We start from the raw sequence: 24,116 nt of genomic DNA, 5'->3' as shown, positions 1-24,116 counted from the left end.
AACTCTCCTGGCATGGTTTCTTTAAGTAAATCTTAAATTTTTATGATACAAAGGTATAAATATTAGCGGCTTTGCAATTTATACAGGCCTTAATCAAAAGAAAGCATCTCGTATGGAGATTTCAAAAAACAATTCAAATGAAGATAGAGTTCAAAAATACATAGAGAAAATTATTCTGGAAAAATAAAATTAAATGCAATTCAGAAGAGTCCATTGTAATGCACAAGAAACCTCAAATTTTTAACAATTTTAATGAGTAAAGAACTCCAGCCTTAAATGCAAGTTGCATATTTAAAGTTTAACAAAAATGTTTCAATACTAATAAATCAAATAAAATACATTTTATAAGATGACAGAAAAGAAATTTGAAGAAGCTATTTTTCTCATTTGCCCTGATTATATATGTAAAGTATCTAAGAGATACATATCTCAATTTTTTATTTATTTATTTATTTTTATGTAAACCCCAAACACGAGAGGTATTAGAACCTATAGTACTTAGTACCGTGCTTGGGTTGGAGTTTGAGAAGACGAAAGAAGATATTTGTTGACATTGGACTTGAACTTCTGTAGACTGTAATTTTCAGGAAATACGTATGAAGGAAGGTTGTTCCAGAAAATGGCAGTTGAATGAATAAACGAGGAAGATGAAAAGTTGGTTCTGTGAGTTTGAAGTTGGACAGTAAATGGATGTTGGCTGCACGTGTTCGGACTGGTTTGAAAGAGAGAGCGGGAATTATAGAAGCCAATTCAGAAGAACAGTGCCCATGGAAGTATCTGTAGAAGAGGCATGCAGCAGAAACAGTACGTCTATGAGACAGTGAGTGGAGAGACTCTGTTAGAGATGAATCATTAACCTAACTGCCCTCTTCTGAATGGAATCAAGAAGCCTGAGAGAGGTTTTGGGGGCACCACCACAGATGTGGGAATAATATTCCATGGTAGAGCGGATTTGTGATTTATACAGAGTGAGCAGCTGCTTGGAAGAAAAGTAACGCTGAGAACGAAAGAGAAAACCAAGTTTTTTAGATGCAGAGGAAGCAATATTTGTAATGTGCTTGTGCCAAAGGAGATTAGAAGTCAGGGTAATCCCCAAAAGAGATATATCATTTTCCTAGAAATCGGAGTGTCACCAAAGATAAGCATAGGAGCAGAAGAATCCTTTTTGCGAGATATAAGACAAGACTGAGTTTTAGAAGGGTTGAAATCAACTAAGTTTTCTTTGCCCCAATGGAAAATTACCTGAAGATCGGCATTTAAGGAATTGGTAGCAGATTTTCGAGAAGTTGAAGCTGATTGAGTAGGGCAAGGTTTCTCAAAATGGAAAGTGGAATGCAATGTGCTATCATCGACAAAACTATGGATAGGATTTCCAGTCAATGGAAGAAGGTCATTAATATACAAGAGGAAAAGAGTGGGGGAAAGAACTGAACCTTGGGGGACACCGGCATTAGTGGAGAAGTTAGAAGACAGAGAGCCATCTACCATCAACTTCAGTGAGCGATTAGAGAGAAAACTAGATAACCAATTACAAAAAACAGTTGGGAAACCATAAAATGGAAGCTTGTTTAGAAGACCTTTATGCCAAACAAGACTGAAAGCCTTTGAGGTGTCAAGAGGAACTACTTGTGTTTCACCGAACATTTCCATTGAATTAATCCATAAATAGGTAACATAAGCCAGAATATCACCAGTGGATCGATACTGATGGAATACATACTGGCGATCGTTAGTTCAGATGGAAGGTTTCTAGGTAGTTTAAGAGTTAGTGGTTAATTGATTTCTCCATTACTTTAGAAAGAGTAGAATTGCAATAGGACGATAATTGGATGGGAGGGATTTGTCACCCTTTTTAGGAACTGGCTGGATATGAGCAAATTTCCAAGCAGAAGGAAAAACACCTTTGGAATAAGAAAGTGAAAAAAGGCGGCAAAGAATAGGAGTAAGTTCAGGAGCACAGGTTTTGAGAACAAGTGGAGAAATACCATCGGGACCTGGAGCTTTCTTAGCATCAAGATTCATCAAAATCCTTTTGACGGAAGACCACAGGAGGCATTGAATGGAGCATGTTGGGAATGGTGTTTGGGAATGGGAGGTGTTTTTCCAAGATCATTAATACATGAGCTGGAAGAAAAATGGGAGGCTAGCAGGTCAGCTTTATCCTTGGCTGAAGTGACAACAGAAACATCTGGTTTGGACAGAGGTGGGAACAGAGATGGGCAAAAGTTGTGGCCAATAGCTTTGGCAAGAGACCAGAATGCTCGGCTACAATTAGGGCAAGAAGCAAGTTTTCTACTCTTAGCCTGTTCAAACTCTAGTTTGGACTGATTAATAACTGCTTTACAATTGTTGCGAGCTTTGGTGTAGGCAGAAAATGAAACTGAAGAATTAGAAACAAGTCAATTACGATATGCAACGTTCTTCTCTTGAACAGCCTTAGCACATTTATTGGAAAACCAAGGTTTAGATAAAGGACAAGATTTTAAAGTGGAGTGTGGGATAAAGGATTCCATTCCTGCAAGAATAATTTCACTGACACGATCTGAGTAAACGTTGACATCACAAGTTTTGAAACAGTAATCCGACCAAAGAAAAGAAGTAAAGAAATCTTGCAAGTCATCCCATTTTGTATTCTTGTAATGCCAAACAACACGAGGTTGAGAATAGCCATGAGATAAAGGCTCCATTGGAGAAGAGACAATCACCAAGTTGTGATCTGAAGTGCCTAAAGGACTTCTCACTCTGACCATGTACTTAGAAGAGTTGTTTGTGAGAAAAAGAACAAGCGTGTTAACTGTATGATTGGGATTGTCCGGTATTCTTGTAGGTAAATGAACAATCTGTGCAAGGTCATTAGTAATTGCAAAAGACTCAGCATCTCGACCAGCTGGGTCAGTGTGACTAGAAAACGGAAGCCAGCTGTAGTTGTGAACATTAAAATCACTGAAGAAAATTACCTCACTGTTAGGAAAGTTGGACCGGAGAAAGTCAAGTTGCAAAGAGAGGAAGTCAAAGAGCTCTAAGTGATTAGTGGAGTTGGGAGAACGGTAGACACAACAGATGAATTTGACACAATGAGGTAGAGAGATTTTAAGCCAGAGAAGATCGAAGAGAGGAGATTCCAAATTGCCAAGTCTCTGACAGAGAATATCAGAACGGACATATGCACAAGTACCACCTTTGAGACGAAAGGAATCATACAGCGAATAATTTGGGCATCTGAGATGAGCAGTACTTGAATCAACTGATAACTGAGATTCTGTCAGAAAAAGTACATGGGGTTTGGCACACTGCAAGTGGAAATGGACATCGTTGAGATTAGAATTGAGACCACTTATATTTGTGAAATGAATTAGGAAGTGTTTGAGAGGTTTAGTTCTTTTCGCAGATAAGCTTGCTCTATTAGTTTGATAATTTATGGTGTACTCAATAGTAAGAAAAAGTGGGTGGGACATGCTGTATTAAGTAATGAAATTTTTGGATATGGTGTACACATGGTAAGAATATACCCAGATCCTTGACATAACATGGCCTTGAAAATGCCCCCTAGCATACACACTACTCGGACTCCCTTCAGTCACTATCTGGCAGAGTAGAGGTAGCAAGATTATACACTAGCTGATCTGGAAGCTTCCTAGAGAGTTACCAATAGGTTCGGTCAGATAGCAAACAAACTGAATGAGTATTTTGCATCTACATTCACACATGAGGAATTACTAAGGTTTGAAAATGGCAGAAGGTTATCAAATTGTAGCAGTATACTTAATGATTTTGCAATAACTGAAAGCAAAGTGGAGGAGAAATTGTTGAAGTTAAACATAAGAAAAGCACCTGGGGTGGATGGGATCTATCCAGTTATATTAAAGGAGACAGCAAAGCAACTAAGCAAACCCTTAGCCATAATTATGAGAGCATACTTGGACTCAGGGGAGGTTCCCATGGACTGGAGATGTACAAATGTATCCCCAATTCAGAAAGGGTGAGCAAAGGGTGACACGAGTAATTACAGACTGTCCAGTTAGTTTAACTTCTGTTCTGGGTAAAATAATGGAGTCACTGGTTAAAGATGCATTGCAGGATCATCTAGACAAGACTGCAGCAATAATTCAGACACAGCATGGGTTTGTTAAGGGAAAGTCTTGTCTGACAAATTTGATAGGATATTATGATGTGGTTACAAAGGAACTGAATGCAAAAAATAATTTTGATATCATATATTTGGATTTCAGGAAAGCTTTTGACACTGTTGTGCTATTGTACAAGACTATTGTACAAATTGGAGCAGAATGGTATTAAGGGTAAGTTGCTACAATAGATAAAAGGATGGTTGAGTGGGAGAAGACAGAGGGTGGTAATCAATGGGTGCTGCTCTTCGTGGACTAATGTTATTAGTGGAGTTCCACAGGGTTCAGTGTTAGGTCCACTGTTGTTTTGTATATTAATCAATGATATTGATGAAGGTATATCAGGCTTAATGTCAAAGTTTGTAGATGATACAAAGGTTGACAGGGTTGTTAATGACAGTAATGGCAGTGTGCTACTGCAACAGGATCTAGATAATTTGGGCAGATGGGCTAAGAAGTGGCAACTGAAGTTTAACCTTGACAAATGCAAAGTACTGCATATGGGTAGAAGTAACCCCAGAGAAATGTACCAATTGTGTGGTACTACACTTAAGGTGGTAGAAAATGGAAAAGACCTGGGAGTAATTGTGCAGTCAGATATGAAGTTTTCTGAACAATGTAGACAGGCTGCCAGGGCAGGTCATGGGGTTTTGTCAATGATATATAGGAATTTTGTTAGCAGGGAGAAGGAGGTGATTGTCCCTCTGTATAAGGCAATGGTCAGGCCACGCCTTGAGTACTGCGTACAGGTCTGGAGGCCTCATTTTAGGAAGGATGTAGATTTACTTGAGCGTGTACAGTGAAGGGCAACAAGATTGGTGAGGGGAATGAAGGGATCCTCATACCAAGAGAGGCTTAAGTTCTGCAAATTGTGGTGGCTGGAGACTAGGCACCTGCGTGGTGATCTGATTGAGGTGTATAAAGCCTTGAATGTGTTGAGCACGCTGAATTTTGATGGGATCCTTCCACTTGTTCAGATTACGAACCTAAGGGAGCATATATTCAAATTAAGAAAAGACAGATGTAGAATAGATGTGCGGAAATTTGCCTTTAGCCAGCGGGTGGTTAATTGCTGGAACAAACTTCCATCTGTCGTTGTGGAAGTTGATAGGTTGAATAAGTTTAAGGAGGAACTGGACAGGCATTTGGAGGGAATGGTGTGTTTTTTTTTGGTTGATGCTGCATAAGCTCATACACTTGCTTTCTTGCATCACATCCGACTATGCCACTACTACTACTACCTAGTGGCCGGCCTGCACCGTTTTAGAGCTGTACCCTCGAAATGTAAGGAATATTGGATCTCTCCACGACGTTCATCATAACCTCAAAAGTCATCAATTATACTGCATGAGGGAAGAGATGGGGAAGGATTGTCCGGAACTTAGCTCTAGAGACTAAACATGGGTTCCACCACTTCAAGCCTCCAATATGCAAAGTGGTGGTATTGCACCGGTTGATGAGAGTCATCTACCACCTAGTACTGCCTGGTAACATAGAGGGGCAGCATTCCTCCATGTGGTGTGGGTGCCACACCTCGACCTCTGCTTACATGGGTTGAGCACGCTGAATTCTGATGGGATCCTTCTACTTGTTCAGATTACGAACCTAAGGGGGCATAAATTCAAATTAAGAAAAGAAAGATGCAGAATAGATGTGCGGAAATTTGCCTTTAGCCAGCGGGTGGTTAATTGCTGGAACAAACTTCCATGTGTCATTGTGGAAGTTGATAGGTTGAATAAATTTAAGGAGGAACTGGACAGGCATTTGGATGGAATGGTGTGTTTTTTTTTTTTTTTTTTGGCTGATGCTGCATAAGCTCATACACATGCTTTCTTGCATCACATGCCACTACTACTACTACTACTACAACATTGGTTCACACCTGGGTGATCACCCGCCATGTACTTGAGCATGGAGGTTATACCCAGGATTACTAACAGTTCCACCATCGTGAAGGTGCAAGCAGAGGATTTGGCTGTCACAGACCGTCCAGACTTTGCCGAAATTGGGTCCACTTGACTTGATTGTCACCCGAATATCAGTTCCATGATCGTTTTAGACTCCCATGTAGCAAGTATAGCTTGTTTGGCATATCTGAGAGAATGTCTGTGACAACCTCAAGGACCATTTAACTCCTTTTATAAACTGTACTAATAAATTTGAGAGTTACCTCAATATCCAAATAGGATATCTTCTTTTTCAACTTCCGGGATAAAATGAATTAGAGTAAATCAAAATTTGATTATATATATATATATATATTTTTTTTTTAAATTTGACTTTGAAACAGAAGTGATCTAACAAACTAAAATTATGTTTTTTCATTTTGTGGTGGCAGCAGAACCTTTCAAAAGTGTTGGGAATTAAAACTGGGGTGGTGAGAACTACCCAAATGTTTTTTTTTATGTAGAGTTCAGTTCCCTGCTCCCAATAAAACCAACTGAATACCACATGGCTCTATCATACATACAAAATTTATATACTTAATTTGTGTCAGCATAACTAAATACCACAACTTTTGACATTCTGAAGTCAAATAAAGGTCGACCATCACTAATCCGGCACCGATAATCCGGTTCCACTGCTAATTCGGACATAATTTACGCGAACGTAATTTCAAATTTCCCGGGTTGGCACACCGACCTGCTGCTACTGCCTTGGTGGCATTGGTTGCAGCATCAGCTGTTGGCGCAAACTCGTAAACACTGGCAAGCTATTCCCACTTGTTTTTCTGCATTTATTATTATAACCTGCTCACATTTAGCCCCAGCCATGGATCCAATGCATAAAGGAAGTGCCTCTCGTGGTGTAAAGTGCAAACACCGTATATTGTCCTTAACAGATAAAGTTGAACTTCTGAAAAAACTCGACAGCGGTGTGTCTGTGAGAAGTTTAACTCTGCATAATTGTAAATTCTGGCAATTTCTCTCAGTTCCTCTTATTTCAGTAATTTTCTTTTAGCCATTCCTTTTTAGATTTTTTTTTTTTTTTTTTTCTTAACAACACGCTTGTACAAATTTGCAGAAAAACAAAACACAATATGGTAGATAATACAGCACACTAATGTTTTCACAAAATCTCTAACAATACTGACAAACTTATTGCGATGTTTGAGAGTTTATTTTATCGCAATTAGTTTTATTGCAGCGCTCGCCGCGCATGCAATAAACTAATCACAAACGACTTTCATATGTGTGCTGTAATAACATCACACGTATGTGGCCAACACTGCTTCTCAAGAAATAAATAACCTACTGGGCCACATTGGCCACATATACATGACATATTTTAGGCGAAAAAACGACAACACTGACATTACAATATTTATTTTAGAATTACAAATCAAATTATTTGATAAATATTTTTTGGCCCCTGGGGAATTTTTTAGCTAGGCAGTCAATGTGTTAAAGGTAGGATGAGATGGTTAGCCGTTGGGTAAACTGTATGTACTAAAATAACCACCAGTGATCTGGAAAACTCACTAATCCGGCACCCCACAGGTTCCAATGCTGCCGAATTAGTGACGGTCGACCTGTATAATGCTGAGCAAATGGAGCAGAATGAGAATACAGACATGTAGCCAAGTTACAAAGAAAAAGTATTATTAAATAAAGTAAGGTTTTTAATTAACTTACAATTATTAACAAAAGCACAGCTGTTAGATACCTTTATGAATTTATAGATCAATATTACTACTTGGATTTTAATAAATTAAACTGAATACAGTTGGTACTATGGTCTAATAATTATTACCTACATTAGAGCAGCTGAGAACAATGCATATTTTTTGGTTTGCTGCCAACATTTTTTATACTCCTGAATTAAGGATGTAATAGAAGATCATTTGGACAGGAAGACATTTCCTCTCCAGATGATTCTCTAGAGTGGAAATACAAGAGAATAGTATACTGAAATATAAGAGAATAGCATGTCTCTCTTAATGGGAGATCATATCTGACCAATTTAATTAGCTATTAAAAATCTGATGCAAAGAATAATTTTGAAATAATTTATTTAGAGTTCAGTAAGGCTTTTGATACAGTCCCACATGAATGACTGCTGTATAAACTGAATGACTGCAAGATGGTATTAGTGACAAGTTAGTGTTATGGGTAAAGGGATGGTTAAGTAGCAAGAGACAGAGAGAGATAATAAATGGTCACTGTTCTTTGTGGGCTAACATTATTATCATTATTAGCCATATGGTGCAAGGAAGCCTAAAGCTTTTGCTGCACCAGACAAAAAAAAATTTGAGTTAACCTGAGAGAGACAGAGAGAGAGAGAGAGAGAGAGAGAGAGAGAGAGAGAGAGAGAGAGAGGGAGTCACCAAGAAAGAGAAGAATGATGATATCCAGCTCAGAACCCTGGGTGTGCCAAGCCCATACTCACCATATGTGAGTATGGGCTTAGCACACCCAGGGTGATTATGAGTAGTTCCACAAAGTTGATTGGGCCCTTGGCTGTTTCTAATATTTCTAATAATATTAATAATATCATTAATAGATATATCAATTATATCATTAGATAAATTATAGAAAAGATATAGATGATACAAAAGCTGGCAAGATAGTTAACAACAGTATGCTATTCCAACAAGACTTTAATAAATTATTTGAATCAGCTGCGAAACCATATCTCAGGTGTAATACTGTATCGGATAATGCAAAGTCTTGCATCTGGGTAGCAGCAATCCTAGAGTAACACAAAACAATGTAAATAAGCTGTCATTGTTTATTTACATTGTGTAAATAAACAATGTAAATATGCAGACAGGACCTTTGAGTAGATGCAAAGAGGTGATTATTTTATTATATAAAGCAACCATTAGGATTCACTTTGAATATTGTATGCAGGCTTGGAAGCTCCATTTTAAGAAAGATGTAGACCTGTTCGAGAGGGATACAGAGAATACCAAGACTGGTTAACCCTCTATACATTATGTCAGTAAATGGAACAGATACAACCCAGAGTGGGTTAACTAGTCTCATCATGTAGCATCTCTTAGGCACTCATACTGAGGTTTTCACCTTTTTATGAGTTTCATAAGTGGGTAAGTAGGCAGACTAAGTTCTGACCAAGTGATGAAATATATCCACAATATGTGAGCTCTCACAACAGGTGGCATCTTGCACATCACAAATTGTCAATATATTAATCACTGGGTTCCGATTTTGAAGCTTGTTGGCTTACTCATCGGGTAAGCCAACAAGCTTCAAAATGGTGCCATCTGGGTGGTGGTATCCATTGAGAATAAGTAACATTAGTCTTCTCCACTGGTGAAGTTACTTACTCAAAGCAGTGCAATATCAGGGCAAGGTATTGCACTGCTTTGAATAAGGTTGTTGTGAAGGTATTCACAATATGAGATATAATTAAATGATGCATTCATATTACCTTGATAGTAGAAATGATGTATGTGCAGTAACCATGCATAAACCAACTCCTTCATACCCTTAGGCATTTAGCCAAGATATATTTTTAGAATCAAAGTACATAAAGCAAGTGTGAAAATTGCAGATTAAATTTCAAGTAAACATTGCCACATGGGTGTCAAATTTTATTACAACACATATGCTCTAAATCATTTATCCAAATGTGTTCTGCTGGGATAGGATATTTAAAATAATAAAAAAAATATATGTCAGCAAGGTTCCCTCAAAGGTTTCCAATAGAGTCTTGAGTGACTTGTTGCCACTGAAGCAAAACAATGGTATCTTTGGAAAAGAGCACAAGATGACAAAATATGAGTTAAAGTATGATTTTTAATTGCATTTGTTGGCATTGTTCCTGCAAGTAAATAAACATATTTTGAATGTAAATTCAAATGCAAATCTTGATGTTTTTCAGAGGATCAAAGTAGTCTCAGAGAAAAAAGTTATTTATATGAAAGGACAAATGGCTAAAGTGTAGTTTTTTAGCCCTACAGAATTTATTCTGAAGGGTAGAAGTTTAAACAAATGTTAATGTACTAAAGGAGCTCAATTTTAATAATTTTATTTCATATTTATTTTAGATAGCTGTTATCTATTCCAGATATTTGTAGAAAGGAATTTCTGCTGATTAACAAAGTAGTGCTATTTATGAGCCTTACCTGTTCAACTTCTAGAAGGCCAGATTTTAACGACTGCATCTCTTTATTAAGTTCTGACAGACTGCAATATAAAATAATGCATAACAATTATAAAACAGGTATGACACATTTATGAAATAATTTTATTAAATCTAATTTGGAAACTGAAAAGATAACTCTACCATTTACATAGTTGCCAACCTTTGATTTTTGAAGAGTTGGCGATCTGATAAGAAGGGGAAAACAAGAGATTTTTTGCAAAAAGCAGGAGGTAAATTTCCCTGACAACATACACACTTTATATTACAATACAGACATAGGATTGTTATAGCCAAACATTAACTTATCCAGGATTCTGTCTGTGGATTTCTGTTCCGATTGTCTGTTAGACAGCAAGTGATTATGACTGTTTCAAAGAAAATGCTGTTGCTGACTTTGCCCCTCTTCAGAAATTTTATGTTTAAGTAAGACTAAATAAAACTGGACATAATATTTTTAAGAGTTATGATTATCTATATAATATTGGGGTAAAAACACCATAGACAATTGTTAAATGAAAAACTATGATAGTAGTGTAAAAGGCATCATTTCAACTGTATCTCATATCGTGCTCCTTCTTCACAACAAGTTACCATGTATTGCACTACCTCAAATAAGTAACGCTTCACTAATAGAGAAGACTATTGTTACTTATTCTCAGTGGGGGGCACCACCACCCAGACAGCACTGTTTCAAGGCTTGCCGGCCTTTCATTGGTGGGCGAGAAGGCACACTGGCATTGCAAACATGACAACCCAGTTGTGAAGATAATCCCACAATATGAGAGATGTCAAAAGGGGTTGTGATAATGTTTGAGTAAGACTAATTGCAACTGGGCATAATATTGTTAAGAGTTATGATTATCTATATAATATTGGTGTAAAAACACCATAAACAACTCTTAAATGAAAAACTACGATAGTAGTGTAAAAGGCATCATTTCAACATTCCACCCACCGATGAAAGGCCAACAAGCCTTGAAACGGTGCCATCTGGGTGGTGGTGCCCACCGAGAATAAGTAACAATAGTCTTCTCTATTAGTGAAGCATTACTTATTTGAGGTAGTGCAATACATGGTATCTTGTTGTGAAGGAGGAGCACAATATGAGATACAGTTGAAATGATGCCTTTTCATTTGCAGTTGTGTAATTTTTTATTCCCAAAAAATATGTTTTCTGAATAGCACTACTAAATGATAAATTAGTTCTCGAAATATAATTATATTTATGATAAAGTTAAATAATATTCAACTTAAAGCTCCAAAAACTCATTTGAGCAACTTGCTATCTATAATTCTGTTTGGAGCCAGCAGACATTCGAGTGCCATAAGGAAACATGCTTTAGTAGGAATTCATGACAGAAAGTCAGTTGGAAACTAAAATAAATCTGCAATTTATCAAATTTATATATAAAGTGATGTAGCTTCTACAAACAGCTTCTACTATGCTGTAGGTGTATTAAACTTCATGTGGTAACACTTTATTGAATCACTTCAGTACAATGCAAATCACCCTGACAGTACAATAGAGGTAGAACTGTAAGTTTGTTATTTGGTTTTTAGGAGCATAAGCAACTAAGGCCATATTGCTCCAGGATATGCAGTGGTCATTCCACGACCTTTCCGCATCTTCTGTATTTGGTGGTGACGGGCTCGAACCCCGGTCTAAACAAGAAGTGTGTACTACGCACTGCTGCTCCTTCCCACCTGGCTACAGATGCACTTAGAACTGTAAGTATAAAGCAGCTTACTGTGGTAAAGTTTGCCACATCATTGTCTTTGCACTGGTCTCACATTGGTCTTTTTTAAATGTGATTGATAAAAAAAAAAAGGCAACCTTTACTAATTTACTGACAGGAGAGGATAGTGCTTTCAACTCCTCTATCAGCAATATCAGCTAAAGGAGTTAAAATCTACAACTTTTTTTTTTTAAATAAATCTTTAAAAATATTAGTTTTTAATAAACTTTAGGTTCTTTTATTAATCTTTACTGATTTCTGAATTGAGGAAGGATATGATCCCCTGGCTGTAATGTATGTGTTATATCTGAAATGAGAAACTCACAGAATAAAGTATTTTTTATCATTTTATGGCTAATCGAACAGTTGTGGCAAATTATTAAATATATACTTCTTATCATACAACAGAGAAACTGAACAGCCCTGTTATACATGCCTTTCACAGCAAAAATAAGACAGACAAAGGGTATTTATCATGGCTGTATTTCATTAGTGAAAATAAGAAGAAATTCATAGAAATTTTTGACAGTTATGATTTTAATACAGTTTTATTTATTTTTGCAAAAAAAAAAGACAGAGAAAAACTGTGTTTTTCAAAAAGATGGAAAAACTATATGGTACTTACTATAATATGATGGCGAGACAGACTAGGAGTTAAGCCAAGTCCAAAAACGAAGAATTTTCTATTGTAAACCTGACAGTTGGCAGCAATGAGTATCGTTGCAGCCTGAATGCGATGATAGCTTTCCTGGATTCAGATGTTTCACATGCTAGTATAGAATCTGTATGGTGTGAGATAGTTGGAAACAAAGGTATAATGCGAGTAGGAGTAACCTACAGACCAGGTGATTGTGAAGATTATGATGAAAGCCTCTACATGCAAATGGAATGGGCAAGGAAGCATCAATGTCTTATTATGGACGATTTCAATTTGCCTCTAATTGATTGGAGAAAATGGGAAGGAAACTCGACATGGGAACAAAATTTTTAAATCAACTAGATGACTGTTATTTGTATCAACATGTCAGGGAAAGTACTAGAGAAAAGAATATCCTAGACCTCATCATTACCCATGAATCAGATGACATAACAGGGCTGACAGTAGAGGAACCAGTAGCAGGAAGTGATCACGGCGTTCTATGGTGGATGATGATGAGAGAGGTAGCAGTAGTAAAAGGCAAAGGAATGAGTTTAAATTTCATACTACATGGCCTCTATTAACTGGGTAGATATCGCACAGAGAATGAATACAATTGAACCGTGGTATGCTTTTAAAACATTAATCACAGATGCCTTGAATGCGTATTTACCATTAAAAAAAAAAAAAAAAAATACTCCATGAGGAGGGTTCCAAGTTGGATGAATAGTGAAGTTGCCACATTATTTAAGCAGAAAAAGGTGGCATGGAAAGGTTACAGAGCAATAAAAAGTACTAAAGCCTATAACAGCTACAAGATGATCTGTAATAGAGCCACAGAAAAGGTTCGACAGGCAAAGGCAGTTTATGAGAGCTAGCAAACAGAGCAAAGAGGGGGGATAAGGAATTCTTCACATATATAAATGCCAAGAAGAGCAGGACAAACCAGATCGGACCTTTACGTAAGGGAAAGGGGATAATATTAAATACACCACCATCTGCCGTTGCAGATGAATGCAACAGTTATTTTGCATTGATATTTACAAATGAAAAACTTTTTGTGGTAATGGAAAATTGTGGGAGCGAAGTTGAAAAATATGTAATTAATGATATTGAAATTTCGCAAGATTATTTAATGAAAAAACTTTCGGGCCTACAGGCCAGTAAGGCTCCTGGAGTTGATGGAATATACCCTATAATCTTAAGGGAGGTGGCAAGTGAGTGCATTCAACCATTGAGGCTAATTATGTGAGCATCAATAGACTCTAGGGAGATTCCGTTGGATTGGAAAAGTGTCAATGTATCTCTCATACATAAGGGTGGCTCTAAGAGTGAAGTTGGAAATTATCGACCTGTCAGTCTGACTTCAGTGGTAGGGAAAATCATGGAGGCAATGATCAAGGGTGGAATTCAGGATCATTTGGATAGAATTGAAATTCTCAAGGATACTCAGCATGGTTTTGTAAAGGGAGAATCATGTTTAACAAATCTGGTTCGCTATTTTGAAAGGCTCACTCACGAGCTGGATTTAGGGAATAATTTCGACATTGTTTATTTAGATTTCAGCAAAGCTTTTGACTCAGTCCAACATGAGCAGTTGCTTTATAAGCTGGAACAGGTTGGAATCACTGGGAAAATCTTTAGATGGATAGCAGGATGACTTCAGGGCAGGAGGCAGAGGGTTGTGATAAATGACTATTCCTCAGATTGGGTTGATGTAAGAAGTGGGATTCCCCAAGGATCAGTATCGGGACCACTGTTGTTTTTAATTTTCATAAACGACATCGATGAAGGGATAGAGGGCGTGATGTCTAAATTTGAAGATGATGTTAAAATTGGTAGAGTAGTTAATGATCACTGTCAAGCTGAGCTTCTTCAGAGAGACCTAGATAGACTTCAGGAATGGTTAGAAAAATGGCAGCTATGCTTTAATTCAACAAAGTGTAAGGTATTACACCTGGGAAACAGTTTTCCCAAAATAACTTATTCACTTGGTGGAGTTCAACTAAACCCAGTACTGGAGGAAAGGGACTTGGGTGTTACGATACGTTCAGACATGAAATTCTCTGAGCATTGTAAACAGCTTGCAAGGAAGGCCCATGGTGTCCTATCGATGATCTATCGAACTTTTGCAAGTAGAGATAGGGATGTGATAATCCCATTATATAAGGCTTTTGTTAGACCACACTTGGAATACTGTGTTTAAGTATGGAGACCACACCTAAAGAAAGACATAGAGCTTCTTGAAAGGTTGCAAAGATGGGTAACTCGCCTGGTGAGATCGGCAAAAGGGTGTCCTTATGAAGAAAGACTTCGAATATGTGGGTTGCAGAGTTTGGAAACTAGACACCTTAGAGGAGATTTGATTGAGGTGTTTAAGGCTCTGAGTGGCATCAGTAAAATGAATGAGGACGAAATTTTCAAGATTATAAATGATGCTAAAACTAGGGGGCATAAATTCAAGAGGCGCCTCCGTAGCCAGGTGGGAAGGAGCAGCAGTGCGTAGCACACGCTTCTTGGTTAGACCGGGGTTCGAGCCCGTCACCACCAAATACGGAGGATGCGGAAAGGTCAAGGAATGACCACCGCATATTCTGGAGCAATATGGCCTTAGTTGCTAATGCTCCTAAAAACCAAACAACAACAACAACAACAATAAATTCAAGTTACGGGGGGAAATGTTTAGATTGGACTGCAGGAAGTTTTATTTTAGCCAGCGAGTTATAAATTACTGAAATAAGTTGCCTACATGGGTGGTAGAGGCTGACAGTTCGGGGAAATTCAAAGGTCATCTGGATAGTACCTTCGGGTGAGAGAAGCACATAGGATGAAAGGTTAATTTCCTTTTCTTTTATTAATTATTATTATAATTTTTTTTTTCTTTTTTTTATTGTTTTATTCGGGTTTTTTTTTTGGCTGGTGCAGCACAAGCCATAGGCCTTCTTGCACCCTGTGGCCATTACTAATACTAATACATTTAGTAGACCAGCATAACCATGTTACAACAACCGTGCGTACTTGGTAGCAGTACTCACCACAGGGTGGAACCCCATCCCAATCAGGGAGAAATAATATGAGATAATAATAAGAATAATAATAACAGTAACAATTTATTTTCTTGTGCCTAAGAGTAGGTATAACGGCATTATGCTGCACAGACTACACAGAAGTATGAGAAGGAGTGAAAGGTTATAAAGAGCTTAAGTAATTCCAGAAAGAGCAGAATTTCTATAGATTTTTTTTTTAATATACAGAAAATATTAGCATCAATATTATATTTGTTCCAAAAAACTATGGCAACATATGTCCAGTAGTTTTAATTTTAGGAAGAAAAACATGATAAAAAAGGCAATTAATTAATTAAAAAAGGCTCATTAAATTAGTACTTTTTTTTTTAAATTTTACAAAAAAAAAAAAATCCCACTAATTTAGAAATTATTCTCTTGTAGAGGCATATGATGCAAGAATATGATTAGCAGAGGCATATGATGCAAGAAAGCAAGCTTATATAGTACCAGTCAAAAAAACAAAACAAAAAAAACGTCCTGTTTCACCCATCCATTTACTCCAAATGTTTGTCTAGTTCAGCCTTGAATTTATTTAAGCTGTCAACTTCCAAAACAACAAATGGAAGTTTGCTCCACACTAGCTAAAGGAAAATTTCTGCCCAACTGTCTTTCCTCAATTTGAATTTATGTCCACTCAGGTTTATAATCTAAGCAAGAGGAAGAATCACATCAGCATTGGGCCTGCTCAATCCATTCAAGGCCTTATACACATCAATCAGATCACCTCGCAGGTGCCTAGTCTCCAGACACTATAATTTGCAAAACATTTTGACTCTATTGTCAGGGAAACAGGGAACATGCTTTGTAAAAAGGATAGGTGGAACAGGACCAGGGTATGTCTGCCAGGGGCAAAGGTTGATGACGTTGTAGAGCGGATATAATCTTTTAAGGGCACAAAAGGTGATATAGTTGTACACGTTGGCACTAATGATATTAAGAGTAGGAGACCGGCAGAATTACTTAACAAGTACAGGTCACTGTTGAAAAAAAAGCCTTGAATTAGGGTTGAATTTGAAAATGTCTGCAATTCTGCCCAGACACGATAGGAGGGAGCATATGATGAGAGCCTTGTCAATCAATTTGGCCTTGGAAAGATTGGGCTCAAGGGGTAGAATTTTTTTCAGCCTGGACTGTACTTGTTAACAGGAGAGACTGCTTCTATAGGGATGGGATACACTTAAATAGAAAGGGTGCAAGAATATTTGCTGATGCTATCGAGGCAGTGTTAGGTGGGTCGCAAAACTGCTAGCTTGGGGGGAAACAAGGACTAATAGATTAACAGTAGCCACTGGCAGAGGTGAAAGTGATTCTTGCACTGCTTCTATTGGAATGAGCAGAAGCCTGGAAAACAAGATATAGATATTTCAGAGACTGCTGGAAGTCATTGCGGTACAAGTAAACATATGGGTTCTGTTAGGGTAGCTAAGAATAGGAACAGGTACATGTATATTTGCGTGCACACCAATGCTAGGAGTTTGGTAAATAAATTTGATGAATTTGAGGTATTGCTCAAAATATCAAAGGCAGATATTGTTGGGATATCAGAGACGTGGTGTCACACAGATATAAGGAATGCAGAACTGGAATTTGGGGAGTACAATGTGTACAGAAAGGATAGGAAGGGAGGAGGGGTTATGCTATTAGTTAAGAAACACATAAAATCCAAGGAAGTGAAGCCAGTTGTTCCTCACCCTTATATTTACTGGCACCTTGTGTAACTTTCACGTCCATTTATACTTACTCAATTTAATTTAATATTAATACAAATTACATGTACTCTTTCATCATTTAATGCTGCTTTGTGCTTTTAGGTGCATCTGTCATACCTAATTTATTAATCTTGCTTTCACCCAAACCATTTCATCTACTGTTTACCTCTTTTCTATGTGACTCTTTAAACTTTTCTTTTAAAGAGTTACATTAAAAACCCATTTATATATATATATATATATTACTGCCTCCAGAAATATATTCCTCTGCTCACGCTATCACACCTCATGAAATTTCTGTTCGAACTGAAAAATGCGAGCTCCTGCAAACATGAGTCGGCCTATATACTATATGTATATATTTATATATATATAAATAATGGCTTAAAAAGTTTAACATTGCGTTATTATTTTTATGGTAATTTTCGCTCTACAGTTTTTGCCATACTACTGGCTTATGTTGTATTTTATTTTGTTTTATTTTGAATTATCGGATATATATATATATATATATATATATATATATCTACACACTAATTAATATTTTTGTTCACTGACATTTTTTTTGGACTGTAAAATTTAAAACAGTAAAAAAATAAGCAATCAACGACGAGGAACACGACATGCACAAACTGCACAAGTGAGATACACAGTAACAATTTCGAGCATTATAAACAGGAACAAAGAGAAGGTTCTCAAAATTTATTTATGTTTTTCATATGATTGAAGATTTCATGGAAGGGACACATTTCACCATAATAAAGTAAAAACCCACAGAATTCCAGCTATAGGTATTATCGCAAATGCAATAAGATTGAGTTTACCACCAGTTTATAATAAGATTGCACAAACAGAAAAGCCCAATAAACTGGGAACTGTGAATTGTTTTATGGTAATGACCTCCAGAAATATATTCCTCTGCTCATGCATCATGCCTCACAACATTTCTGTTCGAACCGAAAAATGTGAGCTCCTGCAAACACGAGTTGGCCTACAATATCTTGTGAATATGGGGAAAGACAACAGTGTGTCTCCAACCAATACAACTACAATAAATGGGAACTATAGCTCTCACACATTTGGCATTTTTTAAGCTTTGTGAACTTGTATGCAATGCTGCGCAGGTTGCTATGTTCAGCTTGGTGCCGGGTTCTGCATTCACCTGATGTTACTCGCAGACGCCAACGTGAAAATTGCATTATACCTGCATTGTTCCCTAATATATCAGTCACGCTGGAGCAAATTCTCGTTGCCAAAATGTGCGTTATAGCAGAACTGACTGTACTTGAATACCTAAATGATATGAATGTAGGTTCAAGTTTGATGTTTAAGTTTCCTGATCAAACAAATGTTGGCAGGGTGGTTAATGGCATTATACTACCTCAACAAGATCTAGATAAACTAAGTAGATTTCTAGATATGAAAAGTAGCAACTGAGGTTTAACATTGATAAATGCAAACAATAAATTTAGGTAGCAGTAATCTCAGAATAACATACCAATTGTGTGGTAACACATTTAAGGCAGTGGAGAATGAAAATGACTGAGCAGCTAACTGTACAAGTCTGGCACAAAGTTCTCTGGGCAGTGTAGGCAGGCTGCTAGGACAGTTGGTAGGGTTTTATCAATGATACGCAGGAATTTTTTCAGCAGGGATAAACAAGTTATTATCCCATTGAATAAGGCAATGATCAGGCTGCATTTTGAGTAGTGTATACATGTTTGGAAGCCTCATTTTAGAAAGGATGTAAGAATTTTAGAAAGGATGTAAGAGCTTGCTTTCTTGCATCAAATGCCTCTACTAATGCTAATGCTAATGCTAATTTTGAAATGGGTGTAGAGAAGAATGACAAAATAGCCAGAGGCACAAAAGGATGTTCTACTGTGAAAGACTTGAATTCTATAAATTGTAGTGTCTGAAAACTATACACATGTGAATGACCTGATTTATATGTTTGAGGCTTTAAATGGATTATGTAAGCTAAATGTTGGTAAGATTCTTACAATCTCATGGATGGCACACTCAAGGGAGATATACATTTAAATTAAAAAAAGGATGGTTGCAAGATATATGTGCAGAAATTTTCGTTCAGCTAGAGAATAATAAACTGTTGGAATAAACTTCCACCTAGTTTTGTGGAAGTGGGTAGTTTGAATAAATATCAAGAAGTTTTGACAAATTATAGTAAGGGAGAAATAAAGTGGGTTAAAAGTTTTTTTTTTTTTTGAGTGATGCTTCCTTCAGCTTTGCTTTCTTCCATAATTTTTCCAATACTATGATTACTATTAATACATCATATGGAACATCAGACTATTTCCAAGAGAAAAGGATTGTACGCTTGTTTTATTATATTATAATAACAAAGGAAGATTATTTAGTTCACTCATGGCCAAAGTAAAGCATTTATTAAAAAATTACATTGATACTTACTTAACTTTAGCAGCTTGTCGAATATGAGGAAGGTCTTTTTCTATTTCCAAAATATCTTCAAACTGCCAGTAGGCAAAAACATGGTCATTATCATTAAAATATATTTTATTTCTCATTAAATGAAAAAGAATTTCAATAATCTTTTATTTAAAATTCAAAATTTTTAAATAAAGAGATTTAGCTTTGATACTGGTAATGTCACTCAAAGTCCATAACTCACTTGTATCATACTGTCAAAAAATGCTTCCAAAATAAAATTACTTAAAGAAATTTCCTAACAAGGAATCATGGTGTTCTTTGAAAAGGGTAATTATGTATCATATGAATAAAATAAGAATATGAGCATAATAATAAAATAAGAATACCAGCATAATAATAAAATAATAATTTTATTATTATTTTTTAAAAATAATAAAATTATTTAAAAAATAGTTAATATGGAATTATCTTTTAATGCCTTTATTCTTTGAAGAAAGTTTAGTTTAATTGAATGCAATGCTATGTTACTGAACACATATTCCCCCACCGCAACTTTTCTGAGAGCATCATGTCTCAGTTTGAACCAAAACTTGTGGATGATTTAAATTTCATATCAGACTGTGAGTTTGCTATGAGAAAGATATTTTAACAATATGGCATCATAGCAAGCCCTTAGAAATGGGCAATTTTCTTACCGCCATCAATAATAAACTGCCCTCTGAAGAGCATCTGAACCCACATCAGTTTCACTTGATATAACCACCAAGAACCGAGTGGCACTGATGGTCCTGCTTTGGCACACTCCTTCCCCCTGGGTAGGATTTCTATCATGAACAACAGACTATAGTGGATATAGTCTTCCATTCCTCTTGCAAAGCAACCAGTTGAGCTACCAAAGTGGGATGTGTTGGTCTAGCCCTCATCTAATGTTCTAGTTCATTCCACATGCTTCATAGAGTTCAAATTGGAACTTTGTGCTGGCCATTACAACTTTTTGTACACTCACATTCATATCCATGAATCAATCTTAAACAGCACTAGCAGTCTGACATGAAGCATTATCTTGTTGAAACAAACATGGGTCCATATTAAAAAACTACCACACAAGAGGGGGCATGGAATTGTCCAAAATGTTAAGGGAGGCACTGGCATTTATGGTTCCCTGCATAACCATCAAAGGTACTAGGCTATATCATGAGAAACTTTGTTGGCATAATGCACTCTTGCAGAAATTCTTAAAACAACCTGCACATCTGCCTGCTCATTTGAGGGAAACAGGGTGTATTCATCTTATTGTAGTGTAGTTTCAACTTTAGCATTATCTGCCTCCACACTACCTCCTAAAAATTACCAAGACTTTCCCTTTTTTTTTTCATAGTCTATTGGACCTTCCCCAATAAATAAGTGCCTCAGACTGGTATATGAGTTATGAGAATACTGATATATCAGATTCATCACTCCATAGAACCTTTTCCACTAATTTAGAGAAATTACAGTGTTTGCATTTTGTAAGATGGGACCATTGATTGTGGTTGATGATGTTTGACTTATGAATCACCACTCTCTCACAAAAACTGAGATGTGGACCTCCATACGTAGTGTGTTCATACAGACCTCAATCCTTGTTGATGCTTTAAATTCCTGATCGATGCTTTGCAGGGATGTCTGATGAGATTGCCATGCTACCCTTCTGAGTGCCTTCTGGTCACCTGGTATATGCTTCTGTGGCCTTATATGTTGCTGGAAAATGGTGGTACCATTTAGCATTTCCACTTCACGATAACATTACCAACATTTGACTTGTCATGATAAGGACAACTAATTTCTGTGGCTCACAAAAGGCTTCAGATATACCAGTATACCAGTCTGAGTCACTTGTTTATTGAGGAAAGTCCAATAGGCTATGAAAAGAGGAATGTCTCAGAAATTTTTGGGAGGTAGTGTGGAGGTAGATAATATTTAAGATGGAATTAGACTACAGTGATCTTTTTCCTGATGTTCTGATAGAAAATATTCTGATTAAAACAATTCTTAACTTACATTCTAAATATCCATACAGTACAAAACTGTCTTCATACTCCAATCAATCACTAAGGTAATGCTAAGTAGCATATTGACTTACATATAGATCTCTGAATAGCTAATAACTGTCCAGAATACACTGTGAATAAGATTATATCAGAGATATAATCCATTATCTCTCTCTCTCTCTATAAGAGAATGGTGTGACCACACTTGGAATATTTTATTCAGGTTTGAAAGCTGCATTTAAAGAAGATAAAATTTCTGGTGAAGGTACGAAGAAGGGCAACCAGATTGGCGAAGAGCATTAAGTATTAACCTTATGAAGAATGGCTTAGATGATATGGTCTGCAGAGCTAAGCAGCAACTACATGCCTAAAATTAATAAAATGAATGAGGAAGAAATATTCTTAATTGCAAGCAATACATGAACCAGAAGGCAAAAACACTATAAAATCTTAGGGAAAATCAGTAGAATAGACCTTATGAAGTTTATTGTCAAGCATTGTGTTATGCCAAAATAAGTTTCCTGTAAAGGTAGCTGTGGAAAAGAGTTTGGTTAAATTCAAGAAAGGGTTCAATATGCACCTTTTGATGATGAGAATATGAGATAATAATAATATGAGAGTGGGTTTTTTTTTTGCCAGATGCAGAATACATTTGATTCCGTGCATGATTATGCCATTTTAATACTTATACTAGTTTACTTTTTATTTATATGGGATAAGATTATCATCCTGTTAAATTCATGAGACATTCAAATATGATCTAGAAATGTATTGATATAAGAGCTTGGAAATATTTTTGTAAGACAGTTGCTATGTTTGTTTGAAGTCTCTTTATTCAGAGAAAAAAAGGTAATGAATACTGAGTAAAAATCCAAATAAATTAAAATAGCTGAGTTAATTGATAGAAATAAAGAAACACTTGACAGTGTTATAAGACGTTATTGGTGTGGTTATCAAATACCAGGGGAGAGCCCAGAATTTGTAATTTCGCTTCTGCATCTTCAACACCCTCCAAAGTTCCACCTCAACACTGCTATGAAAGCTTATATCAAAAGCTAACAAAAGCAAATAATTCAAAAGAAGGGTGATATCATCCTTATTATTGGAATTAGTGCATCAGCTACTTAGGGCTAATTAGTGCATCAGCTACACAGGCCAATCTGCATGTTGCACAACAGAAAAACCTGGAAAACTCACAGTGAGGACTCTCTTCCTCCACCTGCAATTGACTAATTGTGGTTACAAATGAACCCTTTAAGAATTCCTTCAGTCTCTGATGTGACTCAAAATTCGGACCTCTTTAAAAGAGTGACAAGTGGCAAAACCAGCAAATGTCACAAAGGACAGGGTGAGAATTCCAACTATAAATATCAGCAGATCAATTTGTGTGCAATAAAAAGAACAAAATTTAAATGAACTTTACATTACACAATATATTGTTGGCAAATAGTTTCCATTTTGAGCAAAAAGTTTGCTACTGATATGTGTTTCTTAATTTGGATTTTGCAAATATTCATTAAATATTTTATTTTAAATAAAATATACATTTATAATTTAGTAATTTCATTTTTTAAAATAAGTAATAATGTTATTACTTCTAAAATGTAAGATATATTGCAGGGAATACATCTTCCCTACAATTTAGAAATTCAATAAACCAAATTAAATTAATCACATTTAGCAAAGTATTTTTACTAACTTATTGCACCAAATAACTATCTTCGCAAATACCTTTCTCAACAACACATTGTTGGAGAGAAAGGCATTATGAAGTTTAAAAAAAATAACTGTTTTTTACTTCTTTGTTATTCAAATAACTGTTTAATTAAATAATTGCTTCTTGAAGAATTGTTTATTTGAACTGTTTCAAAGAATTTTCCCATAATCCTGAAAAGGGCCCATCCCAGAAAATAATTAATGTAAGAGATTGTAATAGACCCCTAACAATGCAGTGAAGTGTTGCTTTCTCATTATAGAAAGAAAGAACTCAAAATATTATTTATTTTTAAATTATGAATGCTATAAAAAGTTTTCCGTTGAACAAAATTATATTTAACACACCTTTTTTTCCAATGTATCTATGATATAATGCAGCAAAGTAACATTTCTGTTGATACTTGACTTTGTATCTGCAATATGGTTTAAACTGGATAGATGAAACCCCGAAGCATTTCCTCTTTGTCCTCGGTTCATATAATTCCCAAAAGCAAGCACTATTTCTAATAATCTTCTGAGCCGTTTGCTTCTCTGAATTTCTTTAGATGCTTCAAGAACAGCTGAAATAATCACATT

General features: G+C 36.2%; 1 protein-coding gene across 1 annotated transcript in view; it reads right to left on the bottom strand.

Moving 5' to 3' along the window:
• Nucleotides 1-24,116, bottom strand: part of LOC150082307 (disheveled-associated activator of morphogenesis 2-like) — a 201,075-nt gene that overhangs the window by 7,393 nt on the left and 169,566 nt on the right. Inside the window, exons 21-23 of the mRNA XM_090380484.1 lie at nt 23,886-24,100; nt 19,816-19,877; nt 10,216-10,276 (exon numbers count right to left, since the gene is read on the bottom strand). Of these exons, the coding sequence (XP_090236610.1) occupies nt 10,216-10,276; nt 19,816-19,877; nt 23,886-24,100 (338 nt within the window). The remainder of the gene's footprint in view (nt 1-10,215; nt 10,277-19,815; nt 19,878-23,885; nt 24,101-24,116) is intronic.

This window comes from Mastigoproctus giganteus, chromosome 8, assembly GCF_048544385.1.
Source record: "Mastigoproctus giganteus isolate SK-2022 chromosome 8, ASM4854438v1, whole genome shotgun sequence".
NCBI lineage: Eukaryota > Metazoa > Arthropoda > Arachnida > Uropygi > Thelyphonidae > Mastigoproctus > Mastigoproctus giganteus.
The sequence above is the reverse complement of the archived record's forward strand: the minus strand, read 5'-3'. Positions and strand labels throughout refer to the sequence as shown.